General features: G+C 44.2%; 1 protein-coding gene across 1 annotated transcript in view; it reads right to left on the bottom strand.

Moving 5' to 3' along the window:
* Positions 1-27,033, bottom strand: part of MAGI3 (membrane associated guanylate kinase, WW and PDZ domain containing 3) — a gene marked incomplete at its 5' end in the record, with an annotated part of 74,124 nt that overhangs the window by 31,127 nt on the left and 15,964 nt on the right. Inside the window, 2 exons of the mRNA XM_080632941.1 lie at positions 716-835; positions 2,677-2,793. Of these exons, the coding sequence (XP_080489067.1) occupies positions 716-835; positions 2,677-2,793 (237 nt within the window). The remainder of the gene's footprint in view (positions 1-715; positions 836-2,676; positions 2,794-27,033) is intronic.

The following is a 27,033-nucleotide window of genomic DNA, read 5'->3' as shown; positions in this document are numbered from 1 at the left end:
ATCTCTCTGTGACTCTGTGACATCAATGAAAGCTGCATGTACTCAGCATTTCTGAAAATTTGGCTGTTATTTAGTTGAGTTCAAATACAACTCTGTATTTCAAAAATAAAAAACAGGCAGATTACATTTCAGGTTTTACAAACTTAGAAACAAAAAGCAACGTGAGATATTTGCAACCTGTTCTGCTACCTTCATGACAATGTTTCTCCCCATCACATTTAACAAAACCAACTTTGCTATGGATTTGGACAATCTGATCTAGTGCTGTTTATTTTTTCATTGCAGAATACTTTTCCCTTTCCTGCTGTAGCAGAATTTCCCCTGCCTTCTGTCCTTCTGACTTGTGCCTCTGAGAACATGCATCTGTTCTCAAAGATTTAAACACAACCAACTCAACTCTGTGAAATCAAAACTGTACCAAGCACAGACAAACATTTTTTGAGTCCTTCCTCAAAAACACAACGGGGAAAATATTCCCATGGCATTAAGTCTGGTTGAAAGGACAACCTGGGATTTACTAGAGAGACTTAAAACAAGCCTGCTACTCCTTTTCACAGTTAGTCCATAAAGAGGCTTAATATATTGCTGCTCTACTAGTGTAATGACTGTTGATGGGCAGGAAAAGTGCACCTCCTGGGTACAAGGAGCTACACTTAGACCAAGACACTGGACACGAGTACTGCTACTCCCATTCCACTAAATGTCATGAACATACCATCATAGGTTCCACTTTCTAGCAAGGCTCCACTTTCTTCCAGTGCTTTAAACTGCTCAACAGGAATGAAATTATAGTCTACCCCAGGGACCTCCCCATCTCTGGGAGCCCTTGTAGTGCCTGAAAAGACAGAGAAAACACTCTTGTAAGATACTTACGTGCTGCCTGTTTACCAAATAGTGCCTGCTGTACAATTCAGTAAAACCAAAATCTGTTTGGATCTTTACATAATGATGATGCAATTCCAGTAAAGACAAAGAGTTGGAATACTAGTGAACAAGTGAACAATAATGTATAAAACTAGGCCAATAAATTATGCAGGAATGACAGTTCCTCTTCATTGAGGAAGGAGGAGGAAAAGAAAGCTGGGTGAGGTGGTAATTAGAGAGAATTATTTCTTATGCTCAGTGAAGCAAAACCAGCTTCTGTGGAAGCTGACAATGACTGGGCCAGGCAGTTGGAGTCTGGGATTCTGGAGACCAGTTTAACAGCTGTGGTATTTTAACACAGCTGTTAGGGTGCTTTGTCTCCTGCTGTTTCCATGGGTAGCAACTCACTAACTAGATTTCTGGGCCACCAAACTCATATCTGAGCACAGAAACTGGTTTTTAACCTTACAATTCAGAGTGTAATTCAGCCACAGTCCAAACCCTGGCTGTAGGTAAGCTTTTTCAACATAATCGGTAAATTGCTGTGTTAATGCAGAAGTTTTCAAAGTGTTATGTCTATAAATACATGCCTCCCATAGTTATAACAGCTTAATTAAAGCTCTCCTGGGAAAGACTCCACTGATTCATTACTGCCTATATCCTAACAGTATTTTAAAGGCATTTATAATGTCTTAAAGGCATTTATAATGTCATTTTGTCAGGCAGCAGCATGAGCAAGAGCTGCTACTAAATAAACTGCATTTCACTTCATTATCTTTTCAGAAAGCCACAAACTCTTGGGCGCACTCAGTATGGTAACAATGCTAAATGAAGAATGGAATTCCTGTAGTTACAAAAATGTCAGCTGACAAACTTCAACTTTTAGTGCAATGAATACATAACAGCAGTCGATGATGAGCTTTTTTAACCAGTGAACCTTTGAGACAAGGTGAAAGATGATCTGGAGATAATTAAGGACTCAAATAACACAGAAGGGTGAGATAGGATAGCTGGCAGAGCATCCTATACCTTGCACTGTGCTTTCTATAAATGTCTACTCATGGGAGCAGTAACCTTTGGGCACCTCGCTAAAGGCAAGTTAACACCTGTGTTGGTTGGATAGGGAGATGCTAACAGATGCTCAGAGCAGAAGGGCTGGCATAACTGATGAGACAGGACCATCCAGATTCTCTCACTAATTAATTCTTGCTGTGACACTAGAGTTTGTCCATGTGCTGTTCCTTCTTCCTCTTTTTGGGCCATGGATTCACTCTCCCTCTTGCTACCACTTCTTGTACTGTCTTCTCAGGATGACTGAACAACAGCTTCCATGTACCTTCTGTCATTGCAACCCTTTCTGCATATAATCCCTCCTGCAACTCTCCTTCCAGCTGCATTACTTTGCCTAGTGCACATGACCTTCTCAAGGTCTTGGTTTCCTCTTTGTGCGAAAAACTATACATTGACAAAAATCAGGATGTGTTTGCCCTGCTTGATCATGCTAAGGAAGATTTATTTCCCATGGCATCTGTGGTTATTCTAACAACAACTGACAGACTTCCAATGAGTAAAACACAGATGGCACCAAAATACTCTAAGCTTGAATCCTAAAGTTTTGCTGTTTTGTCAGTCCATACTGGCTGTAACTTCACTGCAACTAAAGATATGGAAGTATTCTAGCAAAGCCATCGACAGAAGTTCCTGCTGCAAGATAAAACTTTAAACTAGATTAAGAGAGAAGGATTTAAAGCTCTCAAATGATGTGGCAGTTAGCAGGAACAGATCAAATGAGGCTGATCTTTACATACTTACAAGGGATGGTTCTCAAGTAGAGATTGTCTCTGATCACTTGCTGGAGTTTATGGTCTATTGAGCCCTTCTGGAACTGAAGGCTCAAGTAGTGGCGCAAGTCTTTGTTGATGACTTTCCCTTAGGAAACAACAAACAAGAAAACTCATAAAAATTAAGCAGGATCTCACAAGAACAGCATTTCACTGCTATAAATGTTTCAAATAGAGAAACCAGTGGAAAGAGTTGGGTTGTTTTAAATGCAAAGATCTGAACAGAAAAGTATTCTATGCTACCAAAGCCTGACTCTGCTGCTGCAAATTGGCACAGGGACTGTAAGCACAGCTGAGCAACAGCCAACCACCCTCAGTACCTCCCAAGCAAGACTATGACAATGTTCTGGAATTGTTTGGAAATCACTAGGAAATATTAAACCACAAAATCTATTGCCAAAATTCAAAGTCTCTACAGGCAGGAAACTGCTTCAACATATAGTGATAATACTTTCTATTCATTTTACAGCTACTGGCTGGGCACTTGAACTCACTATTTTATCACACGGGAATCTGCATTGTTGATATTCTAAAAAGAAAATATTTTCTTTTTAAACCCACTGCATGATAGAAGAGAGCTTTTTTACAATTATTCCCTTGCAATACTTCTGTCAGGTATCATTAGTGAATCTGTCATATCACCAGATAACCATGGCCCCTTCAGCACACAAATAACTGAGCTCTTGTATTACTGCTTCATCCTTCTGACAGAAGGGTACAAACCAATCTTTTGTACCCTGTCATCTTTCCAGAAAGCACATTAAATAGGGCTCAGTGACCTTGATAAATTTAAGTTATGTACTACAGCAGAACACTCAGGGCTTTAGGGGAAAAGACTCAGTCTTTGTCTTCCAAACCCAATCTAGGAGATGCTTAGTAGCAGGCATATGCTGGTGCAGCACAACAGCAAACAAAAGCTGGAGCAGACGCTGCTCCTTTTAAATTACATCAGCAACAGGTTATGAAATGCATCAACCGCCACAGGACTGATTCAGACAAGAGCCTTTGAAGCCTGCTGAGACCAACTGCTGAAGAGGCCATCTCAAAAGGTCCAAGAATGAAATGGGGCACAGGCCCACATCAGTGTTCATAAAAAGCTCAGCTACACCTTAAACTGAGGCGTCTGTACTTCCATGGAACATCAAATTTGGATAAACCCCAACAAACCAAAACCACCAAACCTCCAAAACCCCTTCCACCACTAACCAGTTCTTCCCAACCATGTGTCACTGCTGGAAAGTTCACTGCACGTTTTCATTTGGCAAGTTTATACTCTCCCTTCCCTTTTTGCTAAGTTAAGGGCAGATCACACCTTATATACTCATCTCAAACTTTACCTCAGCTATCACCATTCACTAACAGCAAACTGTATTTTAATTTGCACCTTCTCAATGGCATAAGTGAAACCAAGGTTACCTATCAGCCCTCACTTCACAGAGGTCTGTGCTGTCCATAAATGAACCAAATAGCAGCCTTCCAGTATCTGAAGGGAGGCTACAGGGATGCTAGGGAGGGACTCTTCATTAGGGACTGCAGTGAGAGGACAAGGGGTAATGGGTTCAAACTTAAACAGGGGAAGTTTAGCTTGAAAATAAGGAGGAAGTTCTTTACTGTGAGGGTGGTGAGGCACTGGAATGGGTTGCTCAGGGAAGTTGTGAATGCTTCATCCCTGCGGTGTTCAAGGCCAGGTTGGACAGAGCCTTGGGTGACCTGTTTTAGTGTGAGGTGTCCCTGCCCGAGGCAGGGGGGTTGGAACTGGATGATCTTAAGGTCCTTTCCAACTCTAACTATTCTATGATTCTATGAAATTCCAAACCAAGCCACGCTAAGCCCCAAGCAAAGAAATAAGCCCACCACACACACACACAGAGGCAGCACACCCAGTGCCTAATGTGAGCCCTGAGCTCCAAAAGTGTATTTATTTCTCACCCCTTTTGAACACTGCCATTTAAGAATCACACCCAGAAACACAAAGAGCAATCCACAGCACTGAGACACCACCACAGCACAATCCTCACAGCTTTTCAGGAGTTCTCCAAGCAATACAGCAATTCCCACTAGTGTGGGTGCGGTGAGCAGCTCCCCTGTCCCCCGACTCCTTCCCAAACAGGAATCTGGCAGCACCTCCGTGGCTCCCTTGGGCCTGATGCTCTGGGCTGTTACGACAGCAAGCCCCTCGGCTCAATTCCCTATTTTGCCATCGCGAGCTGTGTTCTATGAAACTTTGGATTTGCTTCCTGCGGCGTAATTTGCAAAACATGTCATGGAAAATGAAAACAAATGGTGTAATCTCCAGCAAGAAAAATATTTTCCATTTGTTGCTACAAATCACTTTATTGTTTGTAGACAAGATGGTTTCTCAGCATTAAAAAATGTTTACCCCTAAAACGGTCCATCCATCTCCCTGTCAAAGCCAGATCTATAGCACTGCACTTCAACAATACACGCATATTTCACTTAGGCAGATCAATACACATATTTCACTTGGGCAGATGAAGCTGGTTGTTACCTCTGTTCAGAGTGTTGCAAGTGGGACAAACTTGGCAAGAGGTGAAAATCTGTGCTGGATGTAAAATTATAGAGGTTTTATTTATTCCCTGATCTTACCCTCTTCATGTTCTGAAATTTAAAAGCTCGTAAACCTGTTTCAATAAATATCAACTCAGTCTAAATAAAAGAAGTCAAAGCAAAGCTGGTTCGAAGGATGTGCTGACATTGAGGGGTTGATCTTAACATAAAAAAACCTTCAAGATCAGACTATATCCCGAGACTACACTGAAGATTGAAAAGATTGCCTGAGGAAAACAGGAGAAAGTCAAACAAAATAGTAACCAAAATGACAAAGTCACCACGAGAATGGTGTGCATTAGAAAACAAAAAATAAAGAAAGCTTTAGGCAACCTCCATAGCTTGTTTTTTACTCAAAACCCAGATATTTCCCCCCTTCAGGCACTGAACGTGCTCCTTACATTGTTTAGCGCAGGCTTTTAGGAGCCCCTTATGCATCAGACTCTCCAAAATGATCTAATAAGTGTGGGGCTGGTGTTTGTTGTACTGCTGAACTGCCCCTGAAGGATGCCAAATGCAACACAGGGACCAGTCAAGAGGAATAATGTACTTTATACATACATTCAGGTTCTGCAAGATGAACAGGCACAAGCCTTTTGCTTTCAGTTTAACTTAAATTAAGCACAAAGGAACTGGTTCAACAAGGATATGCAGATTGCAGTTTGGTGAAGAAAACTAAGTCACTGCAGAAGAAAAGAAGGCTTAAGGAGCACTGCAGCAGAATACAGAGCTATGAAGGACGAAGGCAAGTATGAGGGACAGAGACAATACAAAAACCAGAGGTCATGGCTTTTATCTCTCATTACCCCACAGTGGTCAAGCTGCCCACGCTGCTGCACCTAAGCAGGACAAAGACACTATTTATACATTCAGCCTGTCATGGAAATGCTGAGGTATACATGTTGTAGTCACAAACAGATGGGCATGGCCACGGTGCTACTGGAAGTCAACCAAAAAAAGTCCATTTCTAGATTAGCAAAGCTGGCAAAACAACAAAGCTCAAAACTGAAATACGCATATAGATTCCAACAATTCAATCTGTGAATGTTTTATGTCACTGTCCACTAGCAAGTCACAGCAAAATAATCCCAGCCTGGTTTGTGTTGAAGCTCATCCACTTCCAACCCCTGCCACGGGCAGGGACACCTTCCACTAGAGCAGCTTGCTCCAAGCCTCTGTGTCCAACCTGGCCTTGAACACTGCCAGGGATGGGGCAGCCACAGCTTCTCTGGGCACCCTGGGCCAGCGCCTCAGCAGCCTCACAGGGAAGAGCTTCTGCCTAAGAGCTCATCTCAGTCTCCCCTCTGGCAGGTTAAAGCCATTCCCCTTGGCCTGTCCCTACAGGCCCTTGTCCAAAGCCCCTCTCCAGGTTTCTTGTTGGCCCCTTTAGGTACCATGAGGCACCTTTATGATCATCTAGTCTGGCTAACACTGCTAATACATGGAATATATGCAATATCCCCACAAATCACTCTAAAGACCACGTGGAAATCCTCCATTTCATTATGATGTGCATTTCATGCAGGCAGCCATAGGTGACCAATGTCAGAGGGTACATCACTTGCCCTGAGAGGCTGAGGGTCAGACTGAAGTTTCCATGCCAGCTCCTCCTGGAAACAGGCAGCTGCAATGCTGAGGGCGGAATCATGGCATTTTTCTTTCAAACTTCTCAAAAAATACTTCCTGTTAATTATAAAAGCAATCTTTCCAAGTAGCAGATTATTAAAAGCATGCTACTTCGCTACTTTCCCATTAAGCTATATAATTAATTGGTAGAGCTTATGCTTTCACTGTAGCCTTCAGCACTAAAACGTGTTTTAAGGGAGCCAACGTGAAATTGGAATTGCACTCTCTTTCGTGCAGTAAATTTCAAACGCTTGCCTGCAGCTAGGTGCGCTCCCCCGGTGACTTCAAGGGTAAAAACCCCCCAGACGCTCACAGCAGGCCGAGGAGGCAGTTGAGGTCCCGGACCGGGCCTCGGGCGGGGGGCTCAGAGAGGACCGGGCCTCACAGGCCCTGCGGCGTTGGCAGGGCATAGCCGCGGCGAGGGCCCGGTCCCGCGGCAGTCTGCCGCCACCTCCCGGCGCCGCCAGGCTGCGGGCCCGGGCCGCCCCGCTGTGCCGCCGGCCGAGCGAGGCCTGCCGCAGCAGAGCTGGAGAGGAGCCTCGGGCCGGCCTGGAGCGGGGCCTGGGGCCGGGCCGTACCCCAGCGGCGGTGTACATCAGCCGGTGGCCTTGGAGCTGAACTCCTCCTTCCTACCACCCTTCCCCCCTCCTCAAACCAACCCCCCCTCAGCCCTCCCTCGGCTGACCCCGGCACCCTGTCTGCAAGGGCTCTGAAGCAGAACAGAACGAAAACGATGCAGATTAGATACTGCCTTATTTACCTTCTTGAGAAGGCTCAGTGGGACCTTATTGCTCTCTACCCCTACCTGACAGAGGTTTTAGAGACGTGGGGTCAGTCTCTGCTCCCAAGTAACAAGGGACAGGACAAGAGGAAACAGCCTCAAGCTGCACCAGAGGGGGTTTAGATGAAGCTGAGGAACAATTCCTTCCCCAGAGGGTGCTCAAGCATTGGAACAGGCTGCCCAGGGCAGGGCTGGAGTCACCGTCCCTGCAAGTGCTCACACACAGTGGAGACGAGGCCTCAGTGCCATGGGTTAGTGGTGGCCTTGGCAGTGCTGGGAACTGTTGGGCTTGATCATCTTAAAGGGCTTTTCCAGCCTGGCTGATTCCATGCTTTTCTCAATGGGAGCAAAGCAGGGGAGAAACATAACCAGAACTTCACACTGGAAATTCAGACCGTCATACACACAAACAGAATTCCTCACTGCCCAAGGTTACACTCAGCTGCCTGATGTGATGATTGCACCTGCAAGAAGCAGCTGCAAGAGGCAACCTGGAATATGAAAACTCCATATGAAACACACATTAAGGGCTAATAAACCAGCTAAATGGCCTTGCTGAGAAATGGCTCACTAAAATAGGAATTATAGAGTCGATCGAGTGGAAAACAGTTACAGTTTTAATTAAAACTAGCCTGTCAATACACACAGTAAGATGAAGCGATTGTTGATGGGACTAAGCAAAAGCCATTTCAAGAGAGGCTCTGCTGAACAGTTACTCTGTATCAGGAAACCAAAGTTATAATTAGTATGCAACACGTTAACTCTGTGATATTCCTCATCCACTACTTGCATATAATAATTTAATACAAGTTACAGATCCTAACGCATGCGTTCACTCAACACAGACCATTTCTAAAAGCATGCAACAGCATCACCGTATTAACAGAAGATGGAAAAGATGGGAAGGCCCCAGCCGTGCCACTGATGCTGCTCACCCAGCCAACACACACCTGCATTCCCTGTACAAGAAACAGATGGAAGGTTCAAATTACTTGAATTTAAACACAGCACCACTTTGAGAACGTCCACCCCAGTCAGCAAGAGCAGGTTCCTTCAGCTCATGGGACAGAAACACTGATGTGTTACTGTGCAGGAGTCTGGTTTTCCTTCACAGGTTCCAGTGGCCCTGGAACCACGAGCAAGAACAGCCAAGGTAGAGAGTGCTGCTCGGCAGCTCACACGTCAGTGCTATGTCCCACCAAGGGTTCCGTGGACACGGTCCTGCTCAACACCTCCCTGTCTGTCTTTCACATAATGGCGCAAGAACCTAAGTTTGGACTCTGCCTGTTACAGGGGGAGGCTCCACGGGCAAATTCAGGCCAGTAAGGAAGCTGAGATGATGACCACATCTGTGCCAGCAACCCGCCTGGGAACTCAGATCCTGGTCTGATCTAGGGGCTGATCTCAGCTCAAGATAACTTCTGCTCATTCCCCAGGAGCAATCAAGCTCACTGTCAGGTGCAGGATTACTAGAGACAAAGAGCTAGAAAGCAAGAAAATCGTCATGTTCAGTGCACAGGGCTCAATAAGCACCTATCTGCCATCCAGTGCTGACCCACTGCTTCAGAGGTAAGTTGCTGCATGAATGTTCAAAAGTGAAAAAGCAGATAATCATCACAGGAATGTGACATGTACAGCTTCGTTTGCCTTTTAATGAGGTTTTAATGAGGCTCAAGCAGCAGTAGGTCCACACTGCTCTGCTCCCAAAGTCTAAATGAATCACCACTTGTGATTGCCAGACCTGACACCAGAAAAGGCCAATCATTGACTCATTCAGCAGAGACTCTCTGAAGGGCCACAGCAGGCTGGTCTCTGGCTTGGATACTCTAAGGGCACCTTGATTTGCTCTATCACTGGTAGGTAGTGACATCTGTCTGAAAACAGATCTGCCACAAGACACAGATTTTTCCCTGACAATGAAAAGAACAGACAAGGTGAAGAATGAAACTTGATTTCCCAGAACAAACGTAGGAGACGAGGCAGATAGATCGGAAGCTTGTTTTCAAATGTGAAATGCAAACCATGCATTCTACAAAGATAGGATTAAAAAAAACCCCTCAGGTTATTAAAGGGCATGAAAAAGGAGCAAAAATATATTTTAATCTGTTCTGGCCATACTGGCAGACTTCTCACCTTCTCCTTCAACCCAAGATCATTTGTAGAGCTTTGGGTTGAGAGCAGATCAACAGACATCAAGAACCAAACTCTTCTGAAATTACCAACAGTGTATAAGCAGTGGGAGAATTGGTGAATAGCTTGGGAAAGTGGTTTGGCAAGGGAAAGGAAAGCCCTGAGGATGACAAGCTGATGAGCAGAGATAAAACTGGAGTATTTGAGAATAGGGACAGGTATCAAAGGAGACACTGATTCAGAATAATGCTGGAAAAAGAAAGTATTTTTAAAATAGATTTTAAATTCCTTGTCAAGAGGTCTTAAAAAACTTTCAGCTATTAACAGAATCCCACTAAAGGTTCTGGGCTGGGTGAATTTCCCTTTACTACATGTCTGCAAAGAGTATCTGACTGAAGACAGGGATGGCAAAGATACTTTCATTCAGCCATGCTGCACTCTGCAAGCTACGTGAGCATCCCCCCAAAAACTTAAAACATGAAGCTGTGGACTGGAGCTGCTGGCACAGGGTTAGTATCAACCATGACTCAACTGCAGGAGCAGCAAAGACATTCCAGGTATAGGTGATGAACGTACACAGAGGAGCAAGAGGCTCAGGAACAAGTGGAGCAAAACATGGAGAGAAGGGCAGAGATGTGGCCTCGCACAGCATCTGTGAGTGGGAAATCCAAATCAGTCTCATTCCACAGTTCTGGAAGTTATTCCAGCATCTGGAGAAAGCATGTTATTATAAAGGAAAAAAGAGTAGTTGAGGAATTATCCAAACTTTCAGGCAAAGAACAATTTGGGAGAAGACCTTTACACTGTTCTTCCTCTGAGATGAACTTTTGTACATAGCCCTGCTGAGAACATCCCAGCCTTCTGACAGCTTAGATTGCTTGATTTTACCATGCTTTTTAATTGCATCACATAAAGATGCAATAAAGGGCCACTAGCCATATGGAAATCATTACCCTCCTGCATGCCAGTGTCCTACAGAGATGGATTCAGGAGAGATTCAGACTTGCGGTGGTTTTTGCAGGTGAATCTGACCTGCTCTGTGCACTCTCAAGCTGTCCTGGCCACTGTTTTCCTGTGCAATAGAAACTGACGTCTAAGAAATAATGAAGATCTATGCAAATACCTACATTTACAAGACTGATTTCACAAATCAAGATTGATTTACAAATCCCTACAAATACTCCAAGGCACAGAGTACAACACAAGACCAACCGGTATGGGTGGGTAACACAGACTGAAGGAAGCAGGACTGGAAGAGACCTCACTGACAAGCTGCAGGACCTGCCCGAGCAGCAGCAGAAGGAATTTAATTCCTCCAAGTAACACAACTAATCCTTAAACCTTTAAGGACAGCAGCAAATCTTGATTCTTTGTACTGAAGAGAAATCATGGTGCAGAGCCTTTGCCAATTCCCATGATGTGAAATAAAGGTTGTTAAGTGGCTAAATGTTAGTAGCGTCAATCTTCTTTAAAGAAAATTGAATTAGGATCTTTCATGCAGCTGAATTGTGGCTTTGTCATTAAAGATATTCTGCAAATTCAGAAAAAATAAAGGGTAAGGATGTCAGATTCATCTAATTACATTAACATGATAGATGCAGAACAATTCACAGAAGAATTTACGTAGGGCCTATTGTACAGAAAAAAGCTCAAGGCACTTCACAGCCACAATAATCCATCAAACCAGATTCATTTACTAGCTGAAAGCTGAAAAATATTAGAAAGGTCTACTATGAAAGGTTTCTTTAATTGTACTTTATTATATGCTGTCCAATCAATTCTTGGTAATATATATTTTTATTTACAGAAATTCTGGTAGAGAGAAGCCTTCCGGTATTAATAAAATGTTTACCATTGCATTCAGAACACTGGAAGGGTGTTTCAGAATCACAAAATCATAGAACAGAACAGTTAGGGTTGGAAAGGACCTTAAGATCATCCAGTTCCACCCCCCCTGCCATGGGCAGGGACACCTCACACTAAACCATGGCACCCAAGGCTCTGTCCAACCTGGCCTTGAACACCACCAGGGATGGAGCATTCACAGCTTCCCTGGGCAACCCATTCCAGTGCCTCACCACCCTCGCAGTAAAGAACTTCTTCTTTATATCCAATCTAAACTTCCCCTGTTTAAGTTTGAACCCGTTACCCCTTGTCCTGTCACTTCAGTCCCTAATGAAGAGTCCCTCCCCAGCATCCTGATAGGCCCCCTTCAGATACTGGAAGCTGCTCTGAGGTCTCCACGCAGCCTTGTCTTCTCCAGGCTGAACAGCCCCAACTTTCTCAGCCTGTCTCCATACAGGAGGTGCTCCAGTCCCTGATCATCCTTGTGGCCTCCTCTGGACTTGTTCCAACAGTTCCATGTCCTTTTTATGTTAAGGACACCAGAACTGTGCACAGTGCTCCAAGTGAGGTTTTATGGTACTGCTGGAGTAAATGAAGAACTCTTTATCCAGATTTAAGAAACAAGGTTGCCCCAAACCTCATTACAGTAGGTACATCCCACTTCACTTTAGGGATCCTCTTATTTGTGTTAGTAATACAAAATACACTCAGAAAACAGCAATAACTATGAGCTTTGACTTTTTAAGCCTGTAGATTTAGGAGATAGCTCATTACTAGAAATGATCAAAGGGGCAAGCAACACAAGCCTTTACAAGATAACCCGCTCAGCTCCTGAGACTAGGTGGTGACTGATTCAGGTAGATAAAGTCTCTTAATCCCCATTCCTGAATGTCCCACCATACTGTGTTGTACTGCTTCCTTGAAATCTTACGGGGCTGGAAATGTTCTACCAACAAAGCAGCCCACTGGTGGTAAACCTATGCAAAACCAATTTGACTTTGCGTTTGCTTATGAACTTCATCCTGAAAGCATTTCAAGTTTTGAAGATAACTAAAATACTCTTTGGAAGGCATATCCCCAAACAACCTTTAAGAAATAGAAAAAACCCTGGCAAATAATGCATTGTTTATTCTGAAAAGCTCTTGGAGCTGAAAAGGACAAGAGATGAAGTATCAACAGTGGGAGCCTGTATGTAATCCTCCAGGTCTTTATTTTTGGCAGTGTAGAAACAGGGAACTCGACTGTAACAGAAGCCTCTAGATTGTGAATAAACATGGCTGGGTTCCTCATCTACCACGAGGGAAAAAATAAAAAGTAAAAAAACCTATTGTTTAGTGCAGAAGGAAGAAGAAAGAAAACATTGGCAGAACACAGATGGCATTTAGACAGTCTTTCAGTGCCATTTGGTTGCTATATGAAAATAACACTTGTTACCCAACCAACAATTGCCTCCGTTTGCAAATAAATGCATCATAGTTGGCTGAATCTTGGAAGTGAAGAATAAAGATCCAGCACTGTGAAATCAAGAGGTTTTAAACAGAGGAAAGAAGCTGCTTCTACCTCCCCAGCTCCAGAGCAGGAAACATCTACAGGTAGCTGGTGGGAGGACACTCCTGAGCACCCACAGAGGGCAGCTCCCATCTAACCACAACCAACAACAAACACTCTTTAAACCACCTAGAAGCAAAAGCATTTAGCTGCCATGCCAGAACACACGCCAAGTGAGGACAGCAGCAGTAAAGCTCAAGAGCAAAGCCCTGGGCTGCCAGGGCTCCAGAAGCACGAAAGCAAGACTCCCAGCAGAGCGGCTGCCCCTTCCCTCCGCTCGGCTCTTTGGACACCACCGCATCTCCAAAGAGGCATTCGCAGCTGCTAACACACAGCAGGCTGAGGACATGCACTGCTGTGGAACTGCAGAGTAAGTTGTTAATTAACAGCAGGCTCGTTTGGAAACCCGTATGTAGGATGACAACAGGTAAAGGCTCTATGGGACTCAAAACCAAGTAGCATGCTGCAGCGGTTATTTCAGTTACGAGACTCTCCATTACAGCCTGGCAGTTTTGTGAACGGAAATACATTTAGTGGGGTCCATAGAATCCCAGAGTGATTTGGGTTGGAAGGGACCTTGAAACTCATCCAGCTCCAACCCCTGCCATGGGCAGAGACACTTGCCACTGGAGCAGCTTGCTCCAAGCCCCTGTGTCCAACCTGGCCTTGAACACTGCCAGGGATGGGGCAGCCGCAGCTTCTCTGGGCACCCTGTGCCAGCACCTCAGCACCCTCACAGGGAAAAGCTTCTGCTTAAGAGCTCATCTCAATTTCCTGTCTCTGAAACAAAACACGCACATAAAAACTCCCAAAAGATGAGTACACCAAGAGATAACGAGAAGTGCTGGCAATCACAGGTGGACCACTCAGTTCATTACTTTTCACTGAAGGCTGCTTTTTCTTTCCTGTATTTTATGACACCTAGAGACATTCTCAGCCTGTGCATGATTTCTGTGGACTGACAGCAGACATCATTTTAAGTTGGTTTTGTGCAATGTATTGGTAGCAAAAAAGCCCACATCACCTCATCCATTTTCTGCCCCTAACCTTAAGGATTTTTAAAATGAAAATCTTTTGAGTGAAATTCGAACTTTCAGATACCAGCTTCAAGCATACAAGTATCAGATATGATTACAGTAGTACACTGCACATGCAAAGAAACCCATTGCCCATGGGAGTACAGCCAGGAGAATTACCAGTGGGCAGGGTCTTCTCTGAAAGCACCAAGTATTTTAATGTACCATTATTAAACAGGAGAACAGCAAGGCACAAAGAACTGTACAGCTGTTTCTGATCAGACCCTGAAGGAGATATGAGTTGAACTCAAAATGGTTTAAAATAATGAATGGGTTTCAAATAAAATGCAAACATAACCATTTCCTTCAAATTAGGAGAAGTAAAATGCCAAAGAACTTTCCACAAGAGAACAGTTTGACCTTTTAGATTTTACATGGAGACTCTCCTCTTTTTGAGTTGGTGTTTTCTGAAGAAGTGAAAAAAGCACTGAACAGATCAACAATCATTTGCTGATTTATAAAGATTTGCTATATTTTCAAGAGATGGTTTAATCCTCTGCTTCTCTCAAGATCCTTCCCCACATTTCACTGGGAGGCAGCATGTATCCTGCTTAATTCATCGGAGCAGTTTACAGCTTCCTAGAACGACTAAGACCCACTGCAGAGAATTTGGGTTTAATTACTGTGGGGTAGTACCTAGAAGTAGAGATACACCCTGCTCAGCATTTTGTATTTGGATACTATTACAGTGGCTGGGGGAAGAGTCAGTGATGAGCGACTGCTGTGATATACCAGATGAAGATGTCCTTCCTGCAGGTCAGCATCCTTCCATCTGACTCCACTGTAGCTGGGCTTCCTCCTCATCAATGCTGCTCTGCTTGTCCCTGTCCTCCTCCATTTGTAGCAGAACCCTTGATATTCCATCCGCTAAAATGGCACGATTTCCATCTCAAATAAGATGTATTTGCATACATTCAGATAAACCACAGCCTGGAAGCAGCTGCCCCTGCCAAGTTTAGGACACTGACACAGAGAGACACTTTTACAAGGGCCTGTAAGGACAGGCCAAGGGGAATGGCTTGAACCTGCCAGAGGGGAGACTGAGATGAGCTCTTAGGCAGAAGCTCTTCCCTGTGAGGCTGCTGAGGCGCTGGCCCAGGGTGCCCAGAGAAGCTGTGGCTGCCCCATCCCTGGCAGTGTTCAAGGCCAGGTTGGACACAGGGGCTTGGAGCAAGCTGCTCTAGTGGAAGGTGTCCCTGCCTGTGGCAGGGGTTGGAAGTGGATGAGCTTTAAGGTCCCTTCAACACAAACCAGGCTGGGATTGCATGATTTACAGGGATATCTGGAAAGCTCAACTGAGCACAGCCTGGTAGCTTGAAACACCTCACAAAACACAGATTTGCAAGATCTATCCGTCTCAAAGTAAGAGAGAAATGTAAAGCATGAGAGGCAACAGGCTTTGGACATCACAACAGTAGATGAATCCAAACACACTGAGGAGGTCAGAATATCACACCATGCAAGTGATGGAGCCTGTATGAAGACACACACATGGGCTCAAACACATTACATGAGTGTTCTACACCACTTTAAAAGGTCAAAACAGCAATTAGAATTTGTAATATGCAAACGTGTTAAAAAACTAAAACACAGGCTTGTTTTAATAATAGCACTTTATTAAGACTTCCACATTATGCACTCAATCCCTTGCTGAGTTTTAATCACCGAATAACTCACTGTAACTACAGAGGCTGTCTGGCATGAACAGCATCTGTCACTGCATCACTCGTACTGCAAAGTCAAATAAAGACATGGGAGCCTTGAAACCAAAGTATGCTGTAGCTGTCACAGATTATCATACAGAAATCATTTAGTCTGCTCTTAATTGAGCAGACGCAGAAGTGGAACACTCAAACCAAAAGATAAGGAACTCAAATAACAGAGGTAATTTTCCTCAGGCTAAATATGGTTTCTTTTTCCAGAGTTATAAGCAATCTTCCATTCATTCCCTTAAATATACAATGTGCGGGTTTAGTGTATTTACACTAGAGAGAAAGATTTACTAAGACAGCAAACAAACCAATTTGGTTTAGAAAGCACAATTATCATACACAAGTGAACAAAATGGTACTGGAGTCCCCAAACTCTTCAATATTAATGCTTCCCTTTGATACTGTGCTGCTAATGTGCAAATTCTAACTCACTGACATTTCCTAAGTGTTGGTTCAATACCTCACCCCAACAAGAGATTCCACACGACAACAGGGTCCTTTTGCAGGTTAAACTACTGCAGTAGTTGGCAGCAATGGGGTACCCTTGTGTTTGCCCTAACACAGCATCACATTTCAGGCACTGACGTACACATACCATACCATGTCTTATTACTTAAGCAGTGTGTACTCCTATAGAATGACACGTTTCAGTCACATCCTCAAAGTAAAATGTCCGTGCAGCTGATCGGCGTTACACAAGTCATTTAATCTGCTTGGGACTTGGCACTGTTTTCCCAGCATAAGGGTATGCGTTCACATGCCAAGACGTTTGCTTTTTTTACTTTCCTTTTAATTTGAGTGTTCCGATTAGAATAGAACCTATGCAAATCACAGACACGTTTATTTTTAGCCTGCTTTCCATAGGATGCAGGACATGCAATTACACTGTACATAATTCCTAGGCCCACTAACCTATTTCAGTCTGGAGTCTGACAGAGTAGGAGCCAGACAAAGTTACTCTACTCACAAAGATGCTGTGTGTCTGCCTGCTCTCCAGGAGCAGAACAAGTCTCTTGGGTGACCAACCAACAGGGACAACAGAAAACATTCACAGCAAACTGCTTTCAAAATTCCAGCTCTGGGGCCCTTAGTACAGGAAGGACATGGACCTACTTGAGTGAGTCCAGAGGAGGCCATGGAGATGCTGCGAGGGCTGGAGCAGCTCTGCTCTGGAGCCAGGCTGAGAGAGCTGGGCTGGGTCAGCCTGGACAAGAGAAGGCTCCTGAAGGGAAGACCTTAGAGCAGCTCCAGTGCATAAAGGGGCTGCAGGAAACCTGGAGAGGGGCTTGGGACAAGGGCCTGTAGGGACAGGCCAAGGGGAATGGCTTTAACCTGCCAGAGGGGAGACTGAGATGAGCTCTTAGGCAGAAGCTTTTCCCTGTGAGGCTGCTGAGGCACTGGCCCAGGGTGCCCAGAGAAGCTGTGGCTGCCCCATCCCTGGCAGTGTTCAAGGCCAGGTTGGACACAGGGGCTTGGAGCAAGCTGCTCTAGTGGAAGGTGTCCCTGCGAGTGGCAGGGGTTGGAACTGGGTGAGTTTTTAAGATCCCTTCCAACACAAACCAGGCTGGGATTCTATGAAAACCATTTCTTCAGCTTTGTCTGTGAGTGGCAGCAGAAGGTCCAGCATAGCTGGACCCATACACTAAGTTTATACCACAGCAAACTGGGCTCTGAAAACTGGACCCATTTCAAACATCCCTGCCTCACATTGACTCCAAGTACAACAGTTCTCAGAACAGTGTGGTTCATTCCTACACACTGGCCTGTGCAGGAACATCACAGATGGGCTTTTTGGGCACACAGCTCTGCTAGGCTCATGCCCTACTTAGGACACCTCCAAGCCCCAGCCAGGGAAGGAGCCCCTCTTAGCACCAGACACCGGGTGAAGGAACAATTGGAGCAATTCCTGTTCCAAGGAACAGTTGTCATGCAGTTTTTATGAAGGAATTAGAGCTTCTTGAACTGGCTTTTCAAGGAGCTCGGGAAATCCCCACACTCCCAGAGATGGGCTGCGGCATTCCCCATGGATAGCTTGTGCTTTGCTAGAAGAGAGGCAGTTGAGCAGTAAATTCATGCTGCAGATCACACAGCTGTGCCTCACCGCACTCCCAAGGACTCCCAGAAATCCAAAGCACCACCATTGCAGTGCCACATCAGCACTCCTCTGATCCCATTCCCAGATGTGCCATGTCACAGAGGTATTGATGAGTGACATCTCAAAACTTAATGAACTAACACACACACACAATCCCCACCCCCATTGTCTCTGTGCAATCGGGACAGTCAGCAAAATCCTAACTCCAGATGTGCACTGGCCATGACTAATCTTAATGCCTGAGTCATACAGAGTTCACACAGCGATTCTGCGTTGAGACATGCTTTGTTCAGGCTGCTCCAACAGCCGGGATCAGGGCATGTTGGTGGAACCACAGTGAGAGATGGAGGAATCCCAGCAGCCGGCCCAGGACAGTGCCCACAGGAGCACAGGCCATGCATGGTTCTCACAGATACCCTCTTTGCACAAGCAGGGCTGGAAGGAAACAGAATCATGGAATGGTTTGTGTCGGAAGGGGCCTTAAAGCTCATCCAGCTCCAACCCCTGCCACAGGCAGGGACACCTTCCACTAGAGCAGCTTGCTCCAAGCCCCTGTGTCCAACCTGGCCTTGAACACTGCCAGGGATGGGGCAGCCACAGCTTCTCAGCCACACACCCTGGGCCAGTGCCTCAGCACCCTCACAGGGAAGAGCTTCTGCCTAAGAGCTCATCTCAATCTCCCCTCTGGCAGGTTAAAGCCATTCCCCTTGGCCTGTCCCTACAGGCCCTTGTCCAAAGTCACACCATTTTTATAAAAATAAAATACAAAAAACACTTTCTCTCAGAACACAACCCCTAAAACAGGATTTAGTATCAGCTGTGGTTCATTTATACTCTTAACAGCATGCTGTTGCTGGAGTAATTACAAAAAAGAAAGAACATTCTCCTATGCATTAAGTTAATCATCACATAATATTAAAAGTAAGAGGAATTTATCGTTTCCCTTACACACCATGTCCTATTATTTCATCACTACTCATTTAGATTTATTTTCAGTTATGGCACCCAAGATTGTCAGTTAAATACGAAATAGTGCTTTCTTTGAAGAGAAAAAGCATGAGCTGGATGCCAGCAAACAGGAACCACTCAGCCTTTGGGATCCAATTGGTTTTTAGTGAAGTGCAAGCAAGAACTGAAATCACCCAGGGAGTCCTGTTGCATTCCATCACAACTCTTCACTGCACAAACCCAGCTCCACAGCAAAGAGAATCAGAGCCATTAACTTTGTGTGATCGCATCAGTGGTGCAGATTCATGAGCTCCGAAGTGAGTCATGGGAATGGTTTAAGTCACCACCACCAAGAGCTACAACTCATTCAGAAGAGCTGTCAAGGAATCGCAGACTGGTTTGGGTTGGAAGAGACCTTAAAGCTCATCCAGTTCAAATCCCTGCCATGGGCAGACACACCTTCCCTCGACCAGGTTGCTCCAAGCGCTGTCCAACCTGCTGTCAGCACAACCGTGTGCTCACCTCCACCATTTGGCGTAATTTCTAATACCCTCAGGCAGCTGATGCTGACATCTCCTCCTTGTTACTTGCGCTCCAGGAGAACGAAGGCAGAGAGGTACATGGGGTCACAAACTGCTGCGAGCAGTGCAGTGAGCACCCACCTACCCATGCTTGCTCCTCAGCATCTGGGACCCACCACCTCCTGCCTGGCTTCAGACCAGCATCCAGTAAGTCTTTAAACATTCAGCTCATCGCTGCCTGTGTCTGTTGATGTGGAAGCCAACCCACAATGTGCCTGCAACACTCCATACAGTAGCACGGCCAGCAGGAGCATGAAGAGGTTCACACACACCTCATCCAAAGAGGTTTCAATGCAGAGACAGGCTCCTTAACCTTGCTACTCCTTGAGAGCAGGTCTGCACAACAAATGCTCAGTGACCGAGGGCAGACTGACTGTAATGAGGCATCATCAAGATAAAAGTGTTTTATCAATCCAACTTGAAATGTAATTATGAAACCACCCATTTGCAGCAGCGATTTAGCCGACATAGTGTTTTTGCAGATGAGCCTGCTCTGAAATACAAGCTTCATTAAGCTTTAACTAATTACATCTCCTGTCCTAACTGATCGTTCACAGTTTATTTTTATAGGTCATGCAGGCAGAGAATCTGCAACATAAAGAAGGAACCACTATGCTGAAGCAAAACAATGCAGTAGCTTTAAATTTACAGGAGGATATAGGTATTGAAGACTTCCAATCTACTGAAAAAATTGGCTTCATTATTGTTCCCACTCTAAAATGTCCCATAAATAAAAGCGTTTGGACCCTGGAGGACTCAGAAAAACACATTGGTGAACTAAAAGTGATTTGGGAAATGAAAGAGTTGAACAATGCCTATTCTACAGATTAAGCGCGCACAAAATCACAAAAATAGACACAACTCCATTCAAAGGACAAACCTCAGCTATTAGATTCCTACAAAAATGGCCTCTTTATCCCCAAAAGTACAATTATTATAACCTAGTTAAATATTTTTTCTCTAGAGCAACACTAGTAGCAACAAAAAATTAAAAGATTCAGTTGCACTGTGTACATTTGAGTCCACATTTCAACACTTGCTTTGCCTCCCCATAAAGAGCATCTACTGAACTGGGAATTAATTGAATATTTACTGTACTCAGCTTAATAGCAAGTGGCAAAGAAAGGAAGAAAGAGACAAACACACAAGCTAGTCATGAGCATGCTGAGGCTCTGCCATTACCAGGAACCCTGGGCACAGGGCTCCAGTCAATGCCATAACCTGGCTCTTCACAGCACTGGGGAGAAACTGCATCCTGCTAGAAGGACTTTTCCTCCCCACCAGCTACACCTCCCCACAGCCACCAAGGTGCTGCTACATGAGCAACACCAACACCCAAGGAAACACAAAAGGAAACACAGTATAGTGGGCAGGTAAGGAAATAAAGCAGAGCTTGCCATTTAAAGGGTAGACGTGGAGCAAGTTGATCTGTAACATATCAGCAGCGAAGCCCAAGGTCTAAACATCATCGTAGAGTTCAAAACCTGAACCAGTATTATTACAGGAACAGTCACCTTCCCCTACAGCTGTCTTTTGCTTTAGCATCTCCTGGGAACAAGGACTGAGCCTACCAGGACATGCAGCTCAGATTTTTATCGTATCCTTACAGATACTGTAATTTATCTTCCTTGGGTGACATGGTTTAGTGTGGGGTGTCCCTGCTCATGGCAGGGGGGTTGGACCTAGATGATCTTAAGGTCCCTTCCAACCCTAACTATTCTATGATTCTATGATCTTGGCCAATATGCCATGTCGTGGTATATACACAATACATTCAGAGTAGTACCACTGAATGCTTTCAGGTCCTAACGCTGAAAACCCTGTTATCCCAGAGTATGTTAAGATAGATGGTCAACACCTCCAAATGCATAAGCACATTTCTGGGCTAAAAGCTGAACCCAGTAATCAAATAAACAGCACAAGGAACATGTAACTCCTTGACCTGACAGCCCAACAGCACTGGGACAAACAATAAACACTCTCGGAGGCAGGAAAGGCTACACCCAACATGGAAAACACATCTTGGCAGAGCGGTTTATGCCTTATGCAGATTCATAACATAGAATCACAGAATCCCAGGCTGGACGAGACCTCAAGGATGATTTGGTTCAGCCTTTGTATTGACATAATCTGCATGGCATGTGCAGCTTATATGCACACAACAATACCAATTAAAATAACATTAGAAGAATTAAACCTCTTAGACTCCTTGTTACATTATCAAACAAGAGTTTCCAACATCTTGCACAAAATAGAAAGTTTTTATTCCTTACGTCACTTCCTGCACTACCCTAACAGTATCTAACAGTATCCAGAACCATTGAAGAAGCTTTTTTTCAGGAACAGCAGCCAGTGAGCAAACCCAAACCCAACTAACCAACATCTAGTCAGCAGCTGTTCCCTTCCAGGAATTCCTCACATCCCTATGCATCAGGTCTGGTTCATTGTAAATCTGCACCCGGGGAACCTCCCATGGGGCTCTGGGCACCACTGCAGCCATGTCCAGTTCCCAAAGCCATGCTGGGAACATGCAGACCACATTCAGCATTTACCCTGAGAATCTGCATGCTTTCCCATCCCCTTCTTGCATGGAACATGTCCAAACCAGCCATTTCACCAGAGTGGCACCTGTGGAACTGAAATGTTAATTGTGTATTTCATCAGTACATCTCTGATCTAATAAATCCTGGTACAGCCACGTGCTAAACAGCACTGTTCACAACATACGTGCTTTCTCCAAATTTACTCCTTGTCCTGTTATTACCTGCAATGAGTAATGGGTCTGAAAACCAGAGTCATGCTGTTCTGTTAGACAGCAGGGGCAAGACGGGTGTTGAAGAGGGTGAAAAGGGAAGGATGACGCCAAGCCCATACTCATTTACTTTTCTAATGAGGAAATAAACCAAGAGGCACTGCAGAAGAGAATTATTCCAGAGGGCAGAGTGTTGTAACTGCAGCCACAGCTCTAAATTATATAGCCAGAAGGTCATAGCGATCTTTATCTTCTTCCTTTGCATGCACTCACCCATAGATACAACAATGGCAACTCCACTCCAGTAACAGAATTAACATTAAACTTTAAAGGTTAACTTTAAATGGCTGATGTATTTTTTGTTTTTCACTTCCTGTGCTATGCTGTTGCTGCCTAAACATCTTCATGTAATAGCAGGTAAAAATCCCACAGTACTACTGATTATCTTCCTCCATTGACAGCTGAAGTTAGATATCCGTGGTCATTTAAATTACGATGCATCCCATGCTTAGAAACCAGAAACGTTACATTTTGCTAATAAAGGGTTAAGGAATTTAAGTCAGTTCAACTGACCTTGGTATGACTTACCCACAACGCTGTCAGCTCTTCAGCAACACAGATGGTGGACCTGATGCTGCCAATGGTTTAAGCTCAGAAAATGCTTCTATTTCTTTAATTATTATTATTATTTCCCCATGCTGCATTTACTGTTTCACATTTGCCTCTGACTGCCAAGGAATTGTTAACTAATTGCCATGGGACTCATTCTGGTAGTACACAGCTGGGTACTTGGTCATGCAACAACTGCTTCTCAGCATTTCTTCTTCTTATCAATAGTTCGTAAGGAAACAGTCTCAACAGAGGATGTCAGCCAGTGTATGGAAAGAGAAGCTGGTAATTAACAGCTATTAAAATAGAACACTTCAGAGTAATAATAAACCCATGTCTTACAGAATGGAAAGTCCACCTAGAGCAGACATGAAATGGGTAAGAGATGTTCCAATATACTCATTGCAAGGCATTTATTACAGATTACTGCTGCTTAGGAGGAGCACGTAACGGGAGTTATACACTCCTGGAATCACATCTTCTGCAAGATCTGGCCTTCCAGCCTCTTCTCAAGCACTTACCAAAGCACCTCCTGATGAGTGACCACATAGTAGGACCAAAGTCACTTAGTTCCCTTAGCTACCAGAACATGACACAGAGTGCCTGGCTACTTTGGAAAGATGCATTTGCTGCCTCTCCTCTGCATTTTATCTGCTAAATATTATCAAGCTAAAAACAACCAACCAAACAAACCACCACCAAAAAAACCCCAAACAGACGAAACAACCAAAAAAACCCACAACCAACCAAGCAAACCAGGAAAGCCATAAAATCCCTGAAGAGTTTTTACAAAATCTTCTCTTCAGAAGTGCTTCTGCAATAGAGTTTTTAGCACACCTGTGCTTGAGAAACTGGCAGAGCACAAAAGGGCAAATAACCCATTCATTCAAAGGATAAATCTAGTTTTCATAACTAGAATTTACTGAACGTTAAAGAAAACTTGCTCTTTCTTTGTCACCTACGTGAACTTCTGAGCACAAAACATAGATCAGATCTGCAGCAGATGAACTTCCAGCTGGCACGTGTTAGCATGTTACCTATGGAGAGGTTATTCCACATGGGGAACACAATAACTGCATTTCCAATTCCTTTCGCTTCAGAACAAACTTCTTCCACTACTTTAAAACATACTGTAAACTAGAAGTAGCTGAAGCAGAGCAGAAAAGCAAGGACAGCAACTTCACAGCAAGATAACTGCTGTTTTCATATTCACCTCATGCTTTCCATCATAAAACCCAGTCTATTTAAGCCACATACAACCATACATAAAAACCCAAACCATCTGATTTTAGAAAGCTTGCATGGGCCATGGCTGCAATCAGATAAACACACATATCCCTTCACCAAGCCACCTTGGTGAAGTACTTGTACTCCCTTATGTACAATAAAGGACCACAAAACAGACATATCAGGAGTGAACAAGAATCCAAGTCAAAAGAACAGGGCAGAAAATAACTGCTTCCCAGCAGATGTCTGCAACAACTGTGCAGATGATAATCTATTAGATTCAGCGATTAACTTTCACCAGCTGCTTTCTGTTTAACTTCTGCCCCCAAAAGTTCAGCACATGGTAGGTGGTGTCGTAAGCAAACTAATAATGTTTGTAGAGGCTATGACACAGAAAGTGTCCTCCAGCTACAGTGACAAGTTTCACTGCATTCGGAGCGCTCAGCTCTTGGATTGAGGTGCATTCAGCTCGGGAAGCTCGCCAGTCATTATCTTGATGCAGCTGACTCCAAAGGCTGAGCTCATTTAGATCTGCTTAAAGAGCTCACTAAATTCAAGACTGACACAGAAATGGAATTCTCATAAGAGAGCACTTCAAATAAAGAGACAGCTTTGAAGGCAAAGCCAAATCTAATTTCTGTTCTCAATTCACAATCAAGCAGAAGGCAGCTATGCATGAACACCCCAAACAGGAAAACCCAAGCTGACAGCACAGTAGTTTTTTTTCCTGTATTTACTGCATCATTCCCTTTTCTGTCATCCTTGTCTGACCATACAGGTTCTGCACTAACCTCTTTGAAATGCTTTACTATCGCCAGAGCACAGCAGATATTTCTGTTAACCACAGTAGATACTTCTTATTAGAATGGTTCCTTACTCCTTGCTTGCAGGACACGCACATGAACCTGAAGGTAAGGCTTTTAAAAGGTTACTTATTTTTGTTTGAATACAAGTATATGACATACATCAACTTACCAAGATACTAAAACATACAGCCAGATGATGAAAAACTACCCCACACCTGCGAGCATAAGAATTATATCAAGCTAATTTGACAGCAAGTACCCATCCTAACAATATTCATCATCTCACAAAACTGTCACTGGAATGTGGGCAGGATCCTTCCTGATTTTACTCAACATATCCAGTCAGAATCAGGTAGCAATTACACAGCTAGCAGCTGTTACTAAACAAACCCATTTGAATTCCCAAGGTCACTGTTCAGGCCTCATTGTACAGACACAGCAAAGCAAAGCAACCAAGTTATCTTGCTGCTCAAATAAATAGTGAGATTAGCTTGTCATTACCTGCCAGTTTATATTCTTAATAACAGACTACTGGAGCTTTCCTAAAGCACTGTCAGAGCAATCAGGTGAACCCAATGCTGTGTATGTTTGATAAGCAGCACATCAATACATGCTCGGGAAGCCCAGCACCCTGCATCCTGTGGCGGCAGGAGGGGCTCCTGTGCCACAAGGAGCATTACTGGAAAGGGCAGCTGCATCATCTGTTATTCTAAAAACCAATGGATGCCCAGCATGCAGGCTAGGAATACATTTTGAAGAGGAAAATCTCAAATATCCTCTGCTTCTTTGCAGAGGTTTGCAGTTGTGCTGAGCTCCAGCTGTATCTGGAGGCACTGCTTCAGTTTTCTGCATTTGAATCAGATGCACATTGTTAACGTCAAAAAGAAGGTTTTTCTTTTTATCTCCGCATATTTGTTAAACCTTACACTTTGCATTTCAAACTTGTACTGCCAGGTAACAATGAATACCAAGGATCTTTCCAGATCGCTGCAAGCCTGAAGAAAGGGCCCGGTTCTCATGTCCCAATTTCAATTTCTTTAGGTAAGATAGAAAGTTCTATCAAGGAACTGGGGTTCTTTGAGAAACATAAGAGGTATTGTTTTTCTTCCCCAGTTCCTTAATACCCAGCATCTCTGCAAGCACACACACCAAGAGCAACAGACCTCTTAAGAGCATAGCTCTACTAGAATAAAGAGTATTGGATGTATTTGCCAAGAGGCAATAAATAAGGATTTCAGACCGACAAATGTTATGTCCTCCGATGATGATTCAACAAAGCAGACACTGATTGAAGTCCTTTTTCACTCAGTATAAGAAAAAACAGTCCGCAAAAAGAACTTCCTCAGGGAAAAACCCTTTCACTATTCCCACAGCACGACACTTTGCATTATGTATCCGGGTTTGATGCCTGAATGGAAGCATATCCTATTTTTAGTAGACTTTTAACTGAGATAAAAAGCAGAGAACAGTTGGTAAGCTTCTGAATACCTTGGAACTTCCCTGTGGATATACTACACACACTTGTGTACAGATACAGGCTGATAAAAAGTGTAATGAAGACCCCAGGATCCCATCCTTGGGGCCACAACTGCCCCCAGGATCACCACAGCCTAATGCAGGTTAACTCCTTTCCAAGCAACGGTCAGCAGCACAGTTCAAACAGCAGACGATCTGGAAGGTCATTTCCATGTTCATTCCATATCCCTGCAAAAGCCTGGGAAAGCCAATACCCTCCTGCTTCCCAAGAGCCACACCTGTCTTGCCATGGAATCAGACTGTTACATGGCCAAAGTTCATCAAATTCATACAAATCACAGCACGGTAACAGGTTCTCCAGTCTCCAGAGAGTTCCAATTCTTGGTACTTGGGCTAAGGAACTGTTTGAACAGCACAAATGCTGCCAATGCTTCTCTAAAAAGTAACTGACAGTTGGGATGGCAGACAGCTAATCACAGGAAAACAGCTTTAAATGAAGAACTGGGCACATCACTTGTCTGTGCTTATGTTTAAAGAACGTGCTAAGA

The sequence above is a fragment of the Psittacula echo genome (assembly GCF_963264785.1).
Source record: "Psittacula echo genome assembly, chromosome: 22".
In the NCBI taxonomy this organism is placed as follows: domain Eukaryota; kingdom Metazoa; phylum Chordata; class Aves; order Psittaciformes; family Psittacidae; genus Psittacula; species Psittacula echo.
The sequence above is the reverse complement of the archived record's forward strand: the minus strand, read 5'-3'. Positions and strand labels throughout refer to the sequence as shown.